Below are 19326 nucleotides of genomic sequence, written 5' to 3'. Positions count from 1 at the left end.
TACTAACATGCCAGATTTTGGCAGTGGCATTCCTTGTTATGCTGACAGTCACACAAATGCTTTCTAATGTGATCACTTAAATAGAAACTAGTTTTTTCAATAGTTATCATGGGAAATATTCTTAAATTAGTGAACCAGCCTCCCTATCCATACAGAGAAACATATTTTGATTATGGATAAGAATCAGAAGGCTGTCCATATTTTCTTCTGAAATGTCACCTTAAAGGGACAGTATACACCAATTTTCATATAACTGCATGTAATAGACACTACTATAAAGAAGAAATTGCACAAATATTTATTTAAAAATCCAGTATAAAACCTTTTAAAAACTTACATAGAAGCTCCAATTTTAACACCGTTGATAAGGTTAGGCTGGAACACCCAATGAAATGGACTGAGAAAGAAGGAACAGCAGACACTCCCACCTCCCCTGCATATGAAAAGACCCATTACACAAACAGGAGCAAGGAGGAATCTGTAGACAACAGTATACATATAAAACTTTGGGGCTTGGTTAGGACTCTTAAAAGCCGCACAGTTTTATTTAAAAATAAGCAAAAATATACATTGTTGCAAAAACACTCCCAGATGGGCTATATAAACAGATCATCTACAAAAAATGGTAAGAAAACTCTAGTGTACAATGCCACTTTAATTCATTTCCGGGAAAGCCTTATGTATATCGCTGGCATTCTTCAATTCCATTATAGTATTGGTCCTTACTGAAATCTATTCCACTGTATCTGTTACAGGAACTTCCCAGACACAAAGATATAAGTAAATCATTTTATTATATTTCTTCATTGAATGGCAAATAACAGGTTAAAGTAAATAGCAGATTCAAATATAGCAGAGGGTGAGCACGAATAAAGTGAGATAATGCGCTTCTATAGGCTCCAATGGGAGCCTTGTTCTGATGCCGTCAGACGGCACAGAACCTTAACGATGGGAAGGTGGTAAGTAGCGCAGCAATATTAACTATATATGTATATGATTATATACATATATATTTATGTGTTAATATGTATATAAGCATATACATATATATTTACTGGGAACACACACTTTTCAGTGCCGTTTATTTTACCCCTAAAATACTGCCTAGTGCATTTATTTTATTAAAACATAAAAATGCTACAATTTAATTTTTTAATAAAATACACACCACTGTATTTTGGGTGCATTTGGGGCACATTTATAAAATTAACCGTAGATCTGATCTCGGGTTAATGTTATAAGTGCTAATTGTTTGTAATGGCTGGTTATTTATCGCACGCACGCACGCCTGCCCGCAAACAGCAAATATGCCAGTTTGCGAACACACAATAAATTAGCGCTCCACTTGTAATCTAGCCCTAAAGCAGTTTAGATGTATTCAGAGCTAAACACAGCCTGGTACTAAAACATATTCCAAAAGGAGGAGGGGGATGTGTGTGTAAGTGTGTGTGAAGTGACTGTAACTTATACATCCATATTGTGCATACATCAGCCATATTGGCTGTATTCTCTATCAGTATCGAAGAAGTGCTTTTGCAAATTACAACTGCAAATCAGCAATTTAGTACTGTTGCAAGAGACCTACATACAATATAAATGTTTTTTAAATAATTTAAAACTGTCACTTTATTAAAGGGAAAGTATACTGTAACATTGTTTCCCTTAATGTGTTTTCAATGACTTTAAATACCAGCTGCTGAGTATAAAATGTCTGAAAAAATGCTTCTTTCGGTTTAATTTTGTATCTGAAACAGCTGATTTTATTCTTTGACACCACAAATCATCAACATAAGTTGAGATTAGAGGGAAATCAAATCTCCTTATGTTATTACTTTCCCTACACATAAAGGCTTCTTTATCTAATTTCTGTTTGTATACCAAATACCAATACTTAAAGGACCAGTCAACACTGTAGATTTGCACAATCAACAAATGCAAGATAACAAGACAATGCAATAGCACTTAGTCTGAACTTCAAATGAGTAGTAGATTTTTTTTTCTGACAATTTTAAAAGTTATGTCTTTTTCCACTCCCCCTGTACCATGTGACAGCCATCAGCCAATCACAAATGCATACTCGTACCATGTGACAGCCATCAGCCATTCACAAATGCATACACACTTATTCTTGCACATGCTCAGTAGGAGCTGGTGACTCAAAAAGTTTAAATATAAAAAAACTGTGCACATTTTGTTAATGGAAGTAAATTGGAAAGTTGTTTAACCCCTTAACGACCGAGGACGTGCAGGGTACGTCCTCAAAAAAAAGGCAGTTAATGCCTGAGAACGTACCCTGCACGTCCTCGGTGTGGAAAGCAGCTGGAAGCGATCCTGCTCGCTTCCAGCTGCTTTCCGGTTATTGCAGTGATGCCTCGATATGGAGGCATCCTGCAATAACCTTTTGAAGCCATCCGATGCAGAGAGAGCCACTCTGTGGCCCTCTCTGCACCGGAGATCGGTGGCTTCCTTCGTTGGTGGGTGGGAGCAGTACCGGGAGGCGGGTGGCGGCCATCGATGGCCCTGGAGATGTGGAGGGGGGCGGGATCGTGGGCGGGGATGCCCAGGGGCGCGCACGGACGCGCGCGCGTGCACGGGAGGGCGGGGGCGGGCGCGTGCACGGGGAGGGAGCGGGTGGGAACCGCTACACTACAGAAAAAGGCAATCAGTTCAAAAAATGTATAAAAAAAAAAATACGATCAATGAGATGGTGGGGGTTTGTGGTGGGGGGGGGTGTTTGGGGAAGCTACACTACAGAAAAAAAATACATAAGAAAGAAAAATAACACTAAGAAAGAAAAAAAAAAAGCCCTTTTTTGTGCAAGCTGGGTACTGGCAGACAGCTGCCAGTACCCAAGATGGCCCCCAATAAGGCAGATAGGGAAGGGTTACAGAGCTGTTTTGGGGGGGATCAGGGAGGTTGGAGGCTAAGGGGGGTCCTACACAGCAGAAGAATTATTTTTTTATTTTTTAAAAAAACCTAAACCCCCAAAAAGCTTTTATTTTAGTACTGGCAGACTTTCTGCCAGTACTTAAGATGGCGGGGACAATTGTGGGGTGGGGGAGGGAAGGGAGCTGTTTGGGAGGGATCAGGGGGTCTGATGTGTCAGGTGGGAGGCTGATCTCTACACTAAAGCTAAAATTAACCCTGCAAGCTCCCTACAAACTTCCTAATTAACCCCTTCACTGCTAGCCATAATACACGTGTGATGCGCAGCAGCATTTTGCGGCCTTCTAATTACCAGAAAGCAACGCCAAAGTCATATATATCTGCTATTTCTGAACAAAGGGGATCGCAGAGAAGCATTTACAACCATTTGTGCCATAATTGCACAAGCTGTTTGTAAATGATTTCAGTGAGAAACCTAAAATTGTGAAAAATTTAACGTTTTTTTTTTTATTTGATCGCATTTGGCGGTGAAATGGTGGCATGAAATATACCAAAATGGGCCTAGATCAATACTTTGGGTTGTCTACTACACTACACTAAAGCTAACATTAACCATACAAGCTCCCTACAAGCTCCCTAATTAACCCCTGCACTGCTGGGCATAATACACGTGTGGTGCGCAGCGGCATTTAGCGGCCTACTAATTACCAAAAAGCAATGCCAAAGCCATATATGTCTGCTATTTCTGAACAAAGGGGATCCCAGAGAAGCATTTACAACCATTTGTGCCATAATTGCACAAGCTGTTTGTAAATAATTTCAGTGAGAAACCGAAAGTTTGTGAAAAAATTTGTGAAAAAGTGAACGATTTTTTGTATTTGATCGCATTTGGCGGTGAAATGGTGGCATGAAATATACCAAAATTGGCCTAGATCAATACTTTGGGATGTCTTCTAAAAAAAAATATATACATGTCCATTGATATTCAGGGATTCCTGAAAGATATTAGTGTTCCAATGTAACTAGCGCTAATTTTGAAAAAAAGTAGTTTGGAAATAGCAAAATGCTACTTGTATTTATGGCCCTATAGCTTTCAAAAAAAGCAAAGAACATGTAAATATTAGGTATTTCTAAACTCAGGACAAAATTTAGAAACTATTTAGCATGTTTTCTTTTTGGTGGTTGTAGATGTGTAACAGATTTTGGGGGTCAAAGTTAAAAAAAGTGTGTTTTTTTCCATTTTTTCCTCATATTTTATAAAAATTTTTATAGTAAATTATAAGATATGATGAAAATAATGATATTTTTAGAAAGTTAATTTAATGGCGAGAAAAACGGTATATAATATGTGTGGGTACAGTAAATGAGTAAGAGGGAAATTACAGCTAAACACAAACACCGCAAAAATGTAAAAATAGCCTTGGTCCCAAACGGACAGAAAATGGAAAAGTGCTGTGGTCATTAAGGGGTTAAAATTGCATGCTCTATCTGAATAATGAAAGTTTAATTTTGATTGAGTGTCCCTTTAAGGCCTGATGACATAAACCACTCTGCTCTGGCGAGATGATCTAATATACCTTATGTAGAGCTCTGCATGCGAAGGAGAGACACCTACATTACAAAATATTGCTCTTAAAAAGCATTTTTTTCTCTCTCAATGACAGTGAGTTTTTGATCACTGGGAGTGCAATTTCATCTGCTGGCTATGTTTACACAGCTTTTCTATAGCCTCTACTTTAAAATCACTAAGGTGTAGACTGTCCCTTTAAGTCTTACCTTAGAGTAAGCTGCAAATAGCTTCCTGCACACCTTTTTTGTATCATGCAGCAGAAACAGTAAAAAAGTTAATTTTAATATATATATTGTTTCTGGGCACTTTGAAATGACAGCCAAGCTCCTCCCACTGATGACAATCTGGGCTACATCTAGGCTCTTTGAGGAATGGCATTGACAGTCTGTAGAATCCATCTATTGAGCCTTTTGTGATTGGATGCCATATTCAGCCCAGATCATGTCATCAGTGGGCGGAGCTTGGCACCTATTTCAAAAGTGTCCAGAAACTATATTAATTTTAAAATACACAATACTGGTATTGGCGCTGGAGTGGTTAGGGAAAGTAGAATCCAGAATCTGGAGAAGCCGGTTGTCCCTGATAGGTAGGTGAAACAGAGGCGCGGAACGTCCCACAAAGTCAAACCAGGAAGCCCCTCGGAATCGCCTATGATGTCTTCAGAGTCGTCTGCTGCCCGTAGTGGAGGTTGTGTACTTCCAGGTAACACCCAATAGGAGGAAAAGCTGCAAAGAAAAGAAACAGGCGCAGCCCGACTCAAGTGAAGATAATTTAATATAAGGTGAGTTTATACAGCAAAATGAATACTCACTAGCGTTAAAATAAGCAATCAGCATATATAGTAAAAACAATCCCTCCGGTACAATCCGTATTTGCTTTCCCCAACACTTCTGCCACCTCGGTCGATAGGAACCAAGTCTGGATCGATATTGCCAGGGGTTGCTGATATGATGATAGCCTTGGCAGTCCAGGTAAGTATGACTTGGCCTTGAACAAGCTACCTTGATGTGGCCCCATGCTGATTGCCTATTTTAACGCTAGTGAGTATTCATTTTGCTGTATGAACTCACCTTATATTAAATTATCTTCACTTGAGTCGGGCTGCACCTGTTTCATTAATTTTAAAATAACTTTTTTACCATTCCTGCTGCATAATATAGAGAAAGTGCAGGAGTCTATTTGCAGCTTAATCTAAGGTAAGACTTTAAGATGACTAACGTGTAGATCAGAGCTTTCCAAACTTTTCATGTTGGTGACACACATTTTAGACCTACATCATTTCCCGACACAGTAATTCAGTTGTACTAGCAAACAGGAGGTTAAACTAACTTGTTTTTAAGAGATACGGACACATACATAAATTATATAATAATGAAATGTATTTACAAGTAATAGTATGTAAGTATGTGCAAGAATTAAAAAAAGTTTAATAACACCAATAGCTACTTACTATTTTAATGGGATGTATAAGGTTGATGGGATGAACACAGTTTCTGAATATTTTGTGGAATATTAGATAAAGACACTCGCATTTCATCATCAAGCATTTTTAAGCTTCCACTTCCTATCCACTCCCCCTTTCCACTTTCTTAGCACCATCTCCTTACTTGCAACATATCATCCCTCCCTACAACTCTCCCTCCTTCTGCTCCTCACACCAAACTTCACAGAAGCATTACGTCATTGGATCAACAACAGCTTTCTAACTCCCTCAATCCTCTCCTCTCATCCTTCTCCTCCTTTTCATGCCCTGACCAATCTATCTGCCACTATAATTCCACCCTTACATCCGTCCTTGACAATCTCGCCCCTCTTACCATAGCTCGGAAATCAAACACTCATCCTCAGCCCTGGCATACTCCTCTGACACAATACCTACGCAGATGTTCCCGTACTGCTGAGCGGCACTGGAGAAAATCTAGGAGTTCAGCTGATTTTCAACATTACAAATTTATCTTGAACTCCTACTACTCTGCCCTTAATTTCTATAAGCAACACTACTTCTCTACTCTTATCTCTAATCTTTCTTCAAACCCAAAACGTTTGTTCTCCACTTTCAATACTCTTCTCCGCCCTCCCCCACCTCCTAATACAACTTCTCTGTCAGCTCAAGACTTTGCCAACCACTTCAATAACAAAATCAACTCCATCAGAAATTAAATCAGCTCTCAACATAATTCCATTCTCTCACCCCCTCAAATGCTCTCAATCAACCACAACCCACATAACCTTAAACATAGCTCATTCTCCCCTGTTACTGAGGAAGAAGTTTCGGCACTTATACAGCACTCTCACCTCACTACCTGTCTCCTTGACCCTATCCCCTCACAGCTACTCCCCTCCCTCTCTGCCACCCTTACCCCTATACTCACACACACTTTCAACCTCTCCTTCAGCACCGGTATATTTCCCTCATTGCTGAAACATGCACTGGTCACACCTATCCTCAAAAAACCTTCCCTTTATCCAACCTCCCCATCCAACTACCGCCCTATTTCACTCCTCCCTCTTGCATCAAAGCTTCTCGAAAAACTAGCTTATGCACGCCTATCCCATTTCCTTACAATAAACTCCCTCCTTGACCCATTGCAATCTGGATTTCATCCCCATCACTCCACAGAAACAGCAATTGTTAAGGTTACCAACGACCTACTTACAGCAAAATCAAAAGGCCACTTCTCTCTGCTTATTCTCCTTGATCTGTCCGCAGCCTTTGACACTGTTGACCACTCTCTCTTGCTCCAAACCCTCCAATCCTTCGGCATATGTGAAACAGCCCTCTTGTGGCTCTCTTCCTACCTGTCAAACCGTACCTTTAGTGTAGCCTTCTCTGGGGCCTCCTCTGCCCCGTCACCACTTTCTGTCAGAGTACCGCAAGGCTCTGTCCTCGGTCCTCTTCTCAATCTACACGTCATCACTAGGTTCCCTAATAAAGTCCCACGGTTTACAATATCATTTGTATGCCGATGACACCCAAATCTACTTCTCTGCACCAGACCTTTCTCCTTCCTTGCTAACCCGTGTCACTAACTGTCTTTCTCACATCTCCAACTGGATGTCCTCTCACTACCTCAAGCTAAATCTCTCCAAAACTGAGCTCCTTATTTTCCCCCCTTCTTCAATACTCTCCACCCCCAATCTCTCTATAACTGTCGACAACTCCATCATTACCCTTACCCCGCATGCCCGATGTCTCTGGGTCACATTTGACTCAGATCTTTCTTTCACTCCTCACATTAAGTCTTTGGCTAAAGCCTGCTGATTCCACCTTAAAAACACCTTAAAATTAGACACTTCCTTACACAAGACACAACTAAGATTTTAATCCACTCTCTCATCCTCTCCCGCCTAACTCTGTCCTCTCTGGTCTCCTCACCTACCGCCTAGCTCCTTTACAATCCTTAATGAATGCCTCTCCCAGACTCATCTTCCTTACAAGTCTCTCTTCATCTGCTGCACCTCTCTGCCAATCTCTTCACTGGCTTCCTCTTGCCTCTAGGATCAAACACAAAATTCTCACTCTGACATAGAAAGCCCTCAACTGCACTGCTCCCCCCTATATCTCAGACCTTGTCTCCAGATACTCTCCCTCCCGTCCCCTTCGCTCTGCTCACGACCTCCTACTCTCCTCCTCTCTTGTCACCTCATCACACTACCGTTTACAGGACTTCTCCAGACTGGCTCCCATCTTGTGGAACTCTCTGCCTCGCTCCACAAGACTCTCTTCTAGTTTTAAAAGCTTCAAGTGCTCCCTAAAGACTCTACTGTTCAGGGATGCATACAACCTACGTTAACCTTTCTTTATACCAGTTCCTCTCCTCCATTGCTATCCCCTGAATCCCCTTAGCATGTAAGCTTAAGAGTCCAGCTGTTTGTTGATCACCTTCTCAAGAGCGGACTACAACAGTGCAACTCTTGGCAGGGCCCTCTACCCATTTGATCCCTATAACTGTTTTTTTGTACTCCGCCTTTGTTAATAGCGCTGCGGAATCTGTTGGCGCTCTACAAATAACCGATAATAATAAGTAATAACAATAATATCCATATATCAAGAGCAGGAGCAGCAATGCACTACTGGGAGCTAGCTGTAAAAAAAACACTTTGACTTCAGCTCAGCGTTTAAGCTGCTTCCCTCAGAGCTCTGCGAGTCCGACTGACTTTTGCCCATGCTGAAAACACACTGCTGTCCAACTCACTGACTACATGTGCAGTCACAAGCCGATTGAGGAGTCTGCACGTGCAATCAAGAGCCAATGTGCCGCCAATGGGAATAGTTTCAGTTCCCGCTAACCTGCGCCAATAGGTTAAGATGATCTGTGACCCACTAGGTATCAATCACGTGATATATGTGTAGCAGGCAGGCAGAAAGTCGGAAACCAAAAAAAAAAATTTAAAAGAATTTTAAATTATAAACAAAAATTGTGCTGAAGCAGGTACACACCTACACTGTCGCTGACACACTAATGTGTCACAACACACAGTTTGGAAAGAACTGGTGTAGACTGTTCCTTTAAGTATAAAAACTTTCAGTATATGTAGGTATACCACAGGAAAATTCAGCAATGTCAAATGCAGATAGAAAGGTAAAGGAACTATTTGTTAACAATTAAATAAACTCCAGCAGGAAAATGGATAATTCGGAACAAATTAAAGGGTGAAAAATTTAGGGTAAACTGTCCCTTTAATTGTATGTATATATATATATATATATATATATATATATATATATATATATAGTGACCAAATGACCAAAGTACCTCTTGTTTGTGCTCTTTGTCCAGGGACCAGCGATACCACACAATCTTTTTTTTAAAAGTTGCAAAAGTCTTTGTTTGAACAGGTCTTGTACAAAGGGTAATAAATTATTATTATTTATATATATATATTTACATAGGGGAGATTACAAAAGCCTATGTCACCCTGGGGGGTTCCCAGTTGGTTTGTTTGAAAGTATGCATTTTGTAGGTGCTGGTTTAGGGTCCCAGGAAGGGGGAGACCTTGACGTGGTCCTGGGCTTGATTCTTTGGAGCCAAATGTAACTAACTTCCCCCAGTTTTGCTTTTAAACTTTACTGAGTATCTGCTGGGGAGTGCCAGGTTTTCTGTGTGTTTTGTGTGTATGTATGTGTGTATGTATGTGTGTGTGTGTGTGTGTGTGTGTGTCTATATATATATATATATATATATATATATATATATATATATATATATATATATATATATATATATATACAGGGAGTGCAGAATTATTAGGCAAGTTGTATTTTTGAGGATTAATTTTATTATTGAACAACAACCATGTTCTCAATGAACCCAAAAAACTCATTAATATCAAAGCTGAATAGTTTTGGAAGTAGTTTTTAGTTTGTTTTTAGTTATAGCTATTTTAGGGGGATATCTGTGTGTGCAGGTGACTATTACTGTGCATAATTATTAGGCAACTTAACAAAAAACAAATATATACCCATTTCAATTATTTATTTTTACCAGTGAAACCAATATAACATCTCAACATTCACAAATATACATTTCTGACATTCAAAAACAAAGCAAAAACAAATCAGTGACCAATATAGCCACCTTTCTTTGCAAGGACACTCAAAAGCCTGCCATCCATGGATTCTGTCAGTGTTTTGATCTGTTCACCATCAACATTGCGTGCAGCAGCAACCACAGCCTCCCAGACACTGTTCAGAGAGGTGTACTGTTTTCCCTCCTTGTAAATCTCACATTTGATGATGGACCACAGGTTCTCAATGGGGTTCAGATCAGGTGAACAAGGAGGCCATGTCATTAGATTTTCTTCTTTTATACCCTTTCTTGCCAGCCACGCTGTGGAGTACTTGGACGCGTGTGATGGAGCATTGTCCTGCATGAAAATCATGTTTTTCTTGAAGGATGCAGACTTCTTCCTGTACCACTACTTGAAGAAGGTGTCTTCCAGAAACTGGCAGTAGGACTGGGAGTTGAGCTTGACTCCATCCTCAACCCGAAAAGGCCCCACAAGCTCATCTTTGATGATACCAGCCCAAACCAGTACTCCACCTCCACCTTGCTGGCGTTTGAGTCGGACTGGAGCTCTCTGCCCTTTACCAATCCAGCCACGGGCCCATCCATCTGGCCCATCAAGACTCACTCTCATTTTATCAGTCCATAAAACCTTAGAAAAATCAGTCTTGAGATATTTCTTGGCCCAGTCTTGACGTTTCAGCTTGTGTGTCTTGTTCAGTGGTGGTCGTCTTTCAGCCTTTCTTACCTTGGCCATGTCTCTGAGTATTGCACACCTTGTGCTTTTGGGCACTCTAGTGATGTTGCAGCTTTGAAATATGGCCAAACTGGTGGCAAGTGGCATCTTGGCAGCTGCACGCTTGACTTTTCTCAGTTCATGGGCAGTTATTTTCGCCTTGGTTTTTCCACCCTGTTGACTATTTTGAATGAAACGCTTGATTGTTTGATGATCACGCTTCAGAAGCTTTGCAATTTTAAGAGTGCTGCATCCCTCTGCAAGATATCTCACTATTTTTTACTTTTCTGAGCCTGTCAAGTCCTTCTTCTTTTGACCCATTTTGCCAAAGGAAAGGAAGTTGCCTAATAATTATGCACACCTGATATAGGGTGTTGATGTCATTAGATCACACCCCTTCTCATTACAGAGATGCACATCACCTAATATGCTTAATTGGTAGTAGGCTTTCAAGCCTATACAGCTTGGAGTAAGACAACATGCATAAAGAGGATGATGTGGTCAAAATACTAATTTGCCTAATAATTCTGCACTCCCTGTGTGTGTGTATATATATATATATATATATATATATATATATATATATATATATATATATATATTTATATATATATATATATATATATATATATATATATATATATATTGCAATTTCCACTAGCCCACTATTTGCAGACTTGCAGAAAATTTTACTTTTTCCTAACTTTTAAAAACCCTGACTAGTAGACTACAGTGATATTTTTCCACCCCTGTATATATGTATGTATTCATATATAATCTGGGCAGACGAGAGGGTGCTTTTCCTTCCTTCACTTCAGACCTAATTTCCATTTCCTGCTCCGCTAAACAATTCTGATCTCCTCAGTCCTTTGTAACTACCAGATCTCCTCCACCAGGTCAAACCTCCCTCCTTAACATTCCACTACCAGGAGAGTTGTTTAATGTATATTAAACATGTATATTTGTATCTTAATAATTTATATTTCCATCTTAATATGGGAAGAGTCCACCGCTGTATTCCTTACTTGTGGAAAATACTGAACCTGGCCACCAGGAGGAGTCAGACACCCCAGCCAAAGGCTTAAATACCTCCCCCACTTCCTCATAACCCCAGTCATTCTTTGCCTTTCGTCACAGGAGGTTGGCAGAGAAGTGTTAGAAGATTTCAGAGTAGTCTCTTATGGAGGGTAGTACTCGTCAAGATGGGACTGGTGTTTTAAGTAGTCCTGTCAGCCTCTCAGTGAGAGCATGGATGAAAGTTAGAGTCCGGAGATGCAGGGAGAGTCTTTCTGCGAAACCATCCCAACTCATATTAACAGCTCCATAGGCAATCAGCGTTGATGAGTTTCGCTGCCTGCTTTCTTCACTCAAGTCCATGTCAGAAGCGATGCTACTATCTGTCACACTTGAAGGGCCGTGTTCCTGTTCCACGGCGTAGATTCTGGTAAGATTGTTTCATATTTTATACATGTATGATAACACAAGAAGACAGGGTCACAGTGTGACTCCTTTTATCTGTATAGAATCAAGGGTTAATATCTCCTTAGGGGGATTATTGAACAGGGGGAATAATCTTATATGTTTATTTGATTTTATGCTGCTTTTATATGTGAGAAGTTATGGGCTCATAGGCTGTTATAGGATATACAGGTTTCACTTTCACTTTGAAAGCCATGCAGCTTATATGCTTTTTCCTGACCGAGTGTCTATCAGAGAGGAGTCATAAATCTCTGTACTGTCTGGGTCATAGGAAGTGGGAAGTGCCCCAGCCATTGGGGTATAAGGGTGCCGTTTTTTTTAATAAAATAAGATGTTTTATTTCTCTAGTTCTCTGGTTATTGCACTAGCGATGGAGGATTCTGTTACTTTAGAGGGCACTCCCTCTATTCCTAATGAGTAATTCCTGTTTATATGGTGAGGAGACCTTAGTTCCACCCTCTCAATTATGTTCTATATGCCTTGATAATGTGATAATATCGAAAATGTTTGATACCACGGAGCCGTCCACCTCTGAGGAGTTGTTGCCCAGTGAGGTGCGTACCCTACATTCTTATATCTCTACACATGCAGTTTTCCCGTAGCATTGCTGATCCTCCATCTGGAGGGGGCCTTTTTTTACCAGACGTTACTGCGCAGTTCAGACGGCGGTGTCTGCGGCCTTTAATGCTTTACCTTGCCCTGCTGAGCGCAAGCGAAAGGTTACATATTGCACTCCTTCCCAGAGTATATCAGATAATTTATTGGATTTAACTGAGGGTTATCCGAGGATGAAATTCTTTCTGAGACTTCAGAGTATGAACATTCTGGGTCGTAGTCTGCTGCCTCTAAACCTCCGGCTGCGGAGGAACCAGACTTTAGTTTAGGAATTAGTGCTTTCTTCTAAAGGAAGTTTTTGGCGAAATCAGAGGTTCCAGAGGCCAAATTGCCTGATGAACATTTAATTCCTTAATTGGATAGAGTTTGAGGACAGGGTGGTACCTTATCCTTCCCTGCTCCTGTTAGATGGCGAACATTATTAAGAATGAATGGGACAGGATTGGATTCCTTTTTCCCCCTCATCTCCCTTTAACATATTGTCCCCGGTCCTGGACTCTCAATGGAGTTGTGAGGTTTCATCCTTAAATGGGATGGCGTTATCTTCACCCTACTAAACGTACTACTATCCCGCTTGAGGATAGTTTTCTGTTTGAAGAGCCTATGGATAAAAGATGGAAACTCTGTTAAGAAAGATGTTTTCAACATACGGGACATTTGTTTCAACCGCGGGCGGCTGTGACCGCGGTTACTGGAGAAACTACCTTCTGGTGTGACTCCTTATAGGATTTGATCAGGGTGGAGGACCCCTCGACGTTACTCAGAAAAGATTTACGGCCTTGAGGGTTGTTAATTATTTTATCTTTGCTGCTATTAGGCAGTTTATTCGCTTGAATGCTATGACTTCAGCTTTTTCTGTTCAGGCCCGTCGGGCTCTGGCTGAAGTCATGGTCTGCGGGTATGACTTCTAAGTCTAGACTTCTTCCCTCACTTTAAGGGAATGATTTTGTCTGGTCCAGGCCTGGACTTAATTATCTCCACGGGCACAGGGGGCAAGGGTGCCCTCCTACCGCAAGAGTATATGAACTTATCTAAGGGATGATCTTCGCTCTTTTCGTTCTGATTAAGCCCATGTCAGCAGTCTTCCGCTAAGCTAGAGCAAGCCAAGAGCTCTTGGAAGCCTGCTCAATCCTGGAATAAATCCAAGCAGAGCAAGAAGCCCGGTGAATCTACGTCGGCATGAATGGGCGGTCCCCGGTCATCTTCTGGATCGTGTAGGGGCAGTATATCGCTCTTTTCAGTCGTTTGGTTCAGGTACGTGCAGGATCCATGGGTCCTGGAGGTCATAGCTCAGGGTTACTAGATAGGTTTTTAAGTCTCAGCCACCCAAGGGCAGATTCCTCCTGTCTTCCTGACCAGAAAGGAGGGAAGCTTTTCTGGGGTGTGTACGGGATCTGTCCTCTAGTAGTTATTTTTTGTCCTGGTGTCTATCGCAGTAAGAGGTTTGGGATACTATTCAAACCTTTTCGTAGTCCCTAAGAAGGAGGGAACTTTCTGTCCGATTCTGGACCTAAAGTGCTTAAGCAGGTTTTTAAATGTCCCCTCGTTTAAGAGGGAGACAATAACGTCCATTCGTCCCCTCGTTTGAGAGGGGTAGTTCATGACCAAGATAGATTTCTGGACCAGCACTTCCAGTTTATTGCCTCCATAGACATGAGAATATTTCTTACAGACCAGAGACGTTGCAAGCTAGCTTTAACATGTCTTGCCCTCCAGATCTCCTTAAGGCCATCTGTGACTAGGGGTATGGTGGACATCATTTCCTTTGCCAGGTTTCACCTCAGACTGTTGCAACTGTGCATGCTGAACTAGTGGAACGGCGATCATTCGGATCTGTCTCAACAGATTTCTCTGGACAACCAATTGGGAGAATCGCTCTCTTGGTGGTTTTGTCTGGATAACTTGTCCTGAGGGACGTCCGTCTCAAGACCATCCTTGGTGATTGTGACTACCATTGCGAGTCTGTCAGGATGGGGAGCCGTTTAGGGTGCCAGGAAGGCACAGGGCACCTGGTCTCAGGAGGTAAAGCTCCTGATCTCTTTTTGGATCTTTGGGCAATATACAATGCTCTGAAGGCTTGGCCTCTGCTGGGTTCGTCCCAGTTAATCAGATTCCAATCAAACAATATATCCTCGGTGGCTTACATCAACCATCAGGGGGGAACGAGAAGCTCCCTAGCTATGAGGGAAGTATTTTGGATTCTGGTGTGGGGGAGACCCGCATTTGTTCGCTGTCAGCGATCCACATTCCGGGTGTGGACAACTGGGAAGCGGATTTCCTCAGCAGACAATCCTTTCATCCAGGAGAATGTTCCCGAGTGTTTGCAGAGATTTGCAAGAGGAAGATCTTATAATGTCTCAATACCAAGCTACTCAGATAGGGGTCGAGGTACAGGGATCCTCAGACGGAGCTAACAGATGCATTAGCGGTGCCTTGGAGGTTCAATCTAATTTATCCTTTCCAACCATTACCACTACTTCCTAGTGTAGTGGCTCGAGTCAAGCAGGTGTCAGTGATACTAACTGCTCCATCTTGGCCGCAAAGGATATGGTTTGCGGATCTAGTGGGGATGTCATCATCTCCTCCGTGGAAGTTACCTTGTCGCAGGGATCTGCTGACCAAGGTCTCTTTGTTCATCAATGTCTAGATTCTCTGAGTCTGACTGCGTGGAGATTGAACGCTTAGTCCTAGCCAAGAGACGGTTTTCTGAGAGAGTTATTTTTACTCTCATTCAAGCTCGTAAGTTGGTTGCTTGTCGCATCTATCATAAGGTGTGGAGGACCTACTTATTCTGTTCTCCAGGATGAACTGGAGAAGGGCTTTTCTGCAAGTCCCCTGAAGGGACAGTTTTCGGCCCTGTCTGTGTTACTGCACAAAAGGTTTGCCAAGCTTCCAGATGTGCAGCCATTTGTTAAGGCTCTGCTGGGATCAGACCTGTGTTTAGATCTAATGCTTCACCTTGGAGTTTAAATCTTGTCCTTAAGGTTTTGCAACAGGCTCTGTTGGAGGCTATGCATGAAGTAGACATTAAATTGTTGTCTTGGAAGGTTCTTTTTCTACTAGCTATTGCTTCTGCATGCAGAGTCTCTGAGATTGCTGCCTTGCAATGCGACCCTCCTTAACTGGTGTTTCATGCCGATAAGGCTGTTCTACGAACCAAGTTAGGTTTTCTTCCTAAGGTTATGTCAATTCGCAAAATCAATCTAGAGATTGTGGTTCCTTTCTTATGTCCTAATCCTTCTTCGTCGAAGGAACATTTACAGCGTATTTCTGGATGTGGTTTGTGCCTTGAAGTTCTATCTTCAGGCCACGAAGGAATTTAGACAAACCTCATTCTCTGTTCGTTCTCTTTTCTGGGAAGCGTAGGGGTCAGAGCCTCTTCGACTTTCTTATCTTTTGGTCTGAGGAGTGTCATCCGTTTAGCATAGAAACAGTGGGACATAAGCCTCCTCTGAGGATTACGGCTCATTCTACGAGAGCAGTGGTTTCCTCTTGGGCCTTCAAAAATGAGGCCTCTATGGATCAGATTTGTAAGGCGGCTATCTGGTTCTCCTTACATACTTTTTCCAAACTTTTTCAAGTTTGATGTTTTTGCTTCTGCTGAAGCAGCCTTCGGGAGAAAGGTTTTGCAGGCTGTGGTGCCCTCAGATTAGGGTCCGCCTTTCTTTTTTCCCTCCCGTTAGCATTCCGTGTACTCTAGAGCTTGGGTATATGTTTCCCACAAGTAAGGAATGTAACTATGGACTCTTCCCATATTAAGATGTAAAACATAAATTATGCTTACCTGATAATTCCATTTCCATCTGTATGGGAAGAGTCCACAGCTCCCGCCTGTGTTCTCCGATGGGCGGCCCTAAATTTGAGATTTTTTCTTCTGGCACCTTTTTCACCCTGATATTTCTCCTATTGTTCCCTCGGCAGAATGACTGGGGTAATGAGAAAGTGGGGGAGGTATTTAAGCCTTAAGCTGGGGTGTCTTTGCCTCCTCCTGGTGGCCAGGTTCAGTATTTCCACAAGTAAGGAATGCATCTGTGGACTCTTCCCATACAGATGGAAATAAAATTATCAGGTAAGCATAATTTATGGTTTAAATCCCTCAGTATAGATATATTTAATTGTAATTGACTTCCTGTAACCTCCACAGTTACTTGCCCTTCATGTACTTGTTTTATGTATTGAATAATTTACTTTGGTACCAGTGTTCTATTTATTTATTTATTAATTAATACATTTTCAGATTGATTTTTCATCTGTAAGACACCGCGTTCAAGATAAATTTGTTGTCAACATTTTGCGCAAGTGCCGCCCATATGTTACACGCTTAAACTTAAGGAGTTGTTCTTTGTTCCAGTGGTCAACATTTAAAGCAATAAGTATGTATCATTTTACAGTTTTTGTTCCACACATAAGTTGTATTATTTGTAACGTTTGAAATTGGAATATTCTGTCCTTTCATTTCTAAACCTCTTTATTGTCAGAATTTCAAAATACGTTTGCTTAAATATTTATATTTTGATGACAATGAGACTAAATATGACATTACATCTCTATAAATGTTCCCAAATGGTCTGATTATAGGCTAACTGTTTAAATATGCTAGTTAGTTATTTATAGAAGCCTAAATTTGACAAAATCAAAAGTATGAAAATATTTTTGGAACTGGAGGTTCCCAAGAGATAAAAATGACACATGTAACCTCTGTAGTTCTGTTCTGTAACATGTTATTTTCCAGATGATATTTTGGTCTTCTCCTGGAAGAGACAAAGTTTTGGGTGCGGCAGTGGCCAAAGACCGGTTTCCTTACTCTAGAAGAATTTTATATTTGAAAGCATTTAGAATAAAATTTTATATTTGAAAGCATTTAGAATAAAAAAAAAAGATCTAGCGTAGATTGATTGGTATTACAGATTTAAAGAGGCAAATGTATCTCCTCTGTGAGTTTACTTATTTTGAATATAAAAATGAATGGTATTGTTATTTTATAATTACACAAATTGCATTAGTAATATTGGTTATGCCGAAAACAAGACGACTGGATTTCTGTGTTGTGGTGGGATAGCGTTTTGAGCATTTTTGAAAATAAGAATCTGACATTCAAAACTGACTTTTTTTAAATATATTTTTATTCAAGCCATAAGCACAATGGCTATTATAGTGATACAATTGCATGTGCTTATTTGTCAGAACATTCCGTTTTATCACTAGTGATGCTGCAAAGATATGTGTTTTGTAATTCCAGTAAATAGGTTAAACACATAAAACTGTGGATCCGGAGAGGAAACAGTCGCACAGTGGGGGTTAAACACATGCACCTAGATTAAAAGTGGAGCACTATCAATATCGCTGAACTGCACTATGATTAGCACAGAAATTGATATTACAAGTCCATGGTAAAGAAGAATTACCAGAGAATGTTTAGCGCAGCCGACATCTCTTTAGCGCGCCCTATTCTTTCAATGGATATCGTGGACAAGCTAAACATCACTTGATTACAAGTTGAAAGTTTTTATCAGCTCTAAAAATGTTAAGGAGTGCTAATACCACTAGCACTAAATCAATACCGCTTCCATTTTTGCACTACTTAATAGTAGTTGGTTAATTTTTATAATCATTCCTATACCGCCAATACCCCCTAACCTATTAACCCCTATACCGCCAAAAAAACCCTGAAAACTACCCCTACACTACTTAACTACCCAACACCTAACCCTCCACCTCTAAGCTAACCCCTTAGCTTTGCCCCTAAGTTACAAAAAATAACAAACACAACATTTATAAAAAAAAGAAACAAAACCTAACATTGCAGAAAAAAAAACAAGTACAAAAAATAGTTATGCCTATACTAAAACTAAGGCCCCCTTTTTATAAAAAAACAAACAAAAAAAAACAAACTCAAACTAACACTAAAAGTTACTTTAATAAGATTTTAATAATATCTCTACTAAATATTTAGGTTAATAATTAGAAGGCATTCTGCTTAGTTTTTATAACATTTTCAAAAACTACAAATAAATAAAAAATTTTACAGGTGAGTCTGAAAGTAAAATCCTGAGATATTTTTCCAGCATTTATCATGTAAAATAAATTAGCTGTTAATGATGATCAGCTGTTGTTCATAGAGTTGCTCAGTAAAACTAGTATTTTGCTAAAATCTCTTCTATCGGTTCACTCTAATTTTAAGGGATTTACCAACCAGCCTTTCCATCCGTACAATTTGTTTTAAGTGCACAAATTTTGCTTGGTACATTTTAAAGAGTGAGACTGTCACTGCTGATTAAATAAACATTTTGCATAGCCTTGCTCCAAGCACATTATCTTGCCAGGAATGGAAACATTTCTTACAGTAATGTCTGAATCATATTCAAATATAGTACATGTTGTTGCCCTACCAGGAAAAAAAAAGATACTTAAAAAGACAGTCTACACCAGAATTTTAATGGTTTTAAAAGATAGATAATCCCTTTATTACCCATTCCCCAGTTTTGCATAACCAACACAGTTATATTAACCCCTTAAGGACCAGCGACGTACCC

The 19326-nt window shown here is 40.5% G+C and overlaps 1 protein-coding gene across 1 annotated transcript in view; it reads left to right on the top strand.

Annotated features, from left to right (window-relative positions):
• Positions 1-19326, top strand: part of FBXL13 (F-box and leucine rich repeat protein 13) — a 478799-nt gene that overhangs the window by 142319 nt on the left and 317154 nt on the right. Inside the window, exon 9 of the mRNA XM_053716536.1 lies at positions 17031-17166. Within this exon, the coding sequence (XP_053572511.1) occupies positions 17031-17166 (136 nt within the window). The remainder of the gene's footprint in view (positions 1-17030; positions 17167-19326) is intronic.

This window comes from Bombina bombina, chromosome 6 (genome assembly GCF_027579735.1).
Source record: "Bombina bombina isolate aBomBom1 chromosome 6, aBomBom1.pri, whole genome shotgun sequence".
NCBI classification, from domain to species: domain Eukaryota; kingdom Metazoa; phylum Chordata; class Amphibia; order Anura; family Bombinatoridae; genus Bombina; species Bombina bombina.
This window is presented reverse-complemented; position numbering and strand designations above follow the sequence as displayed.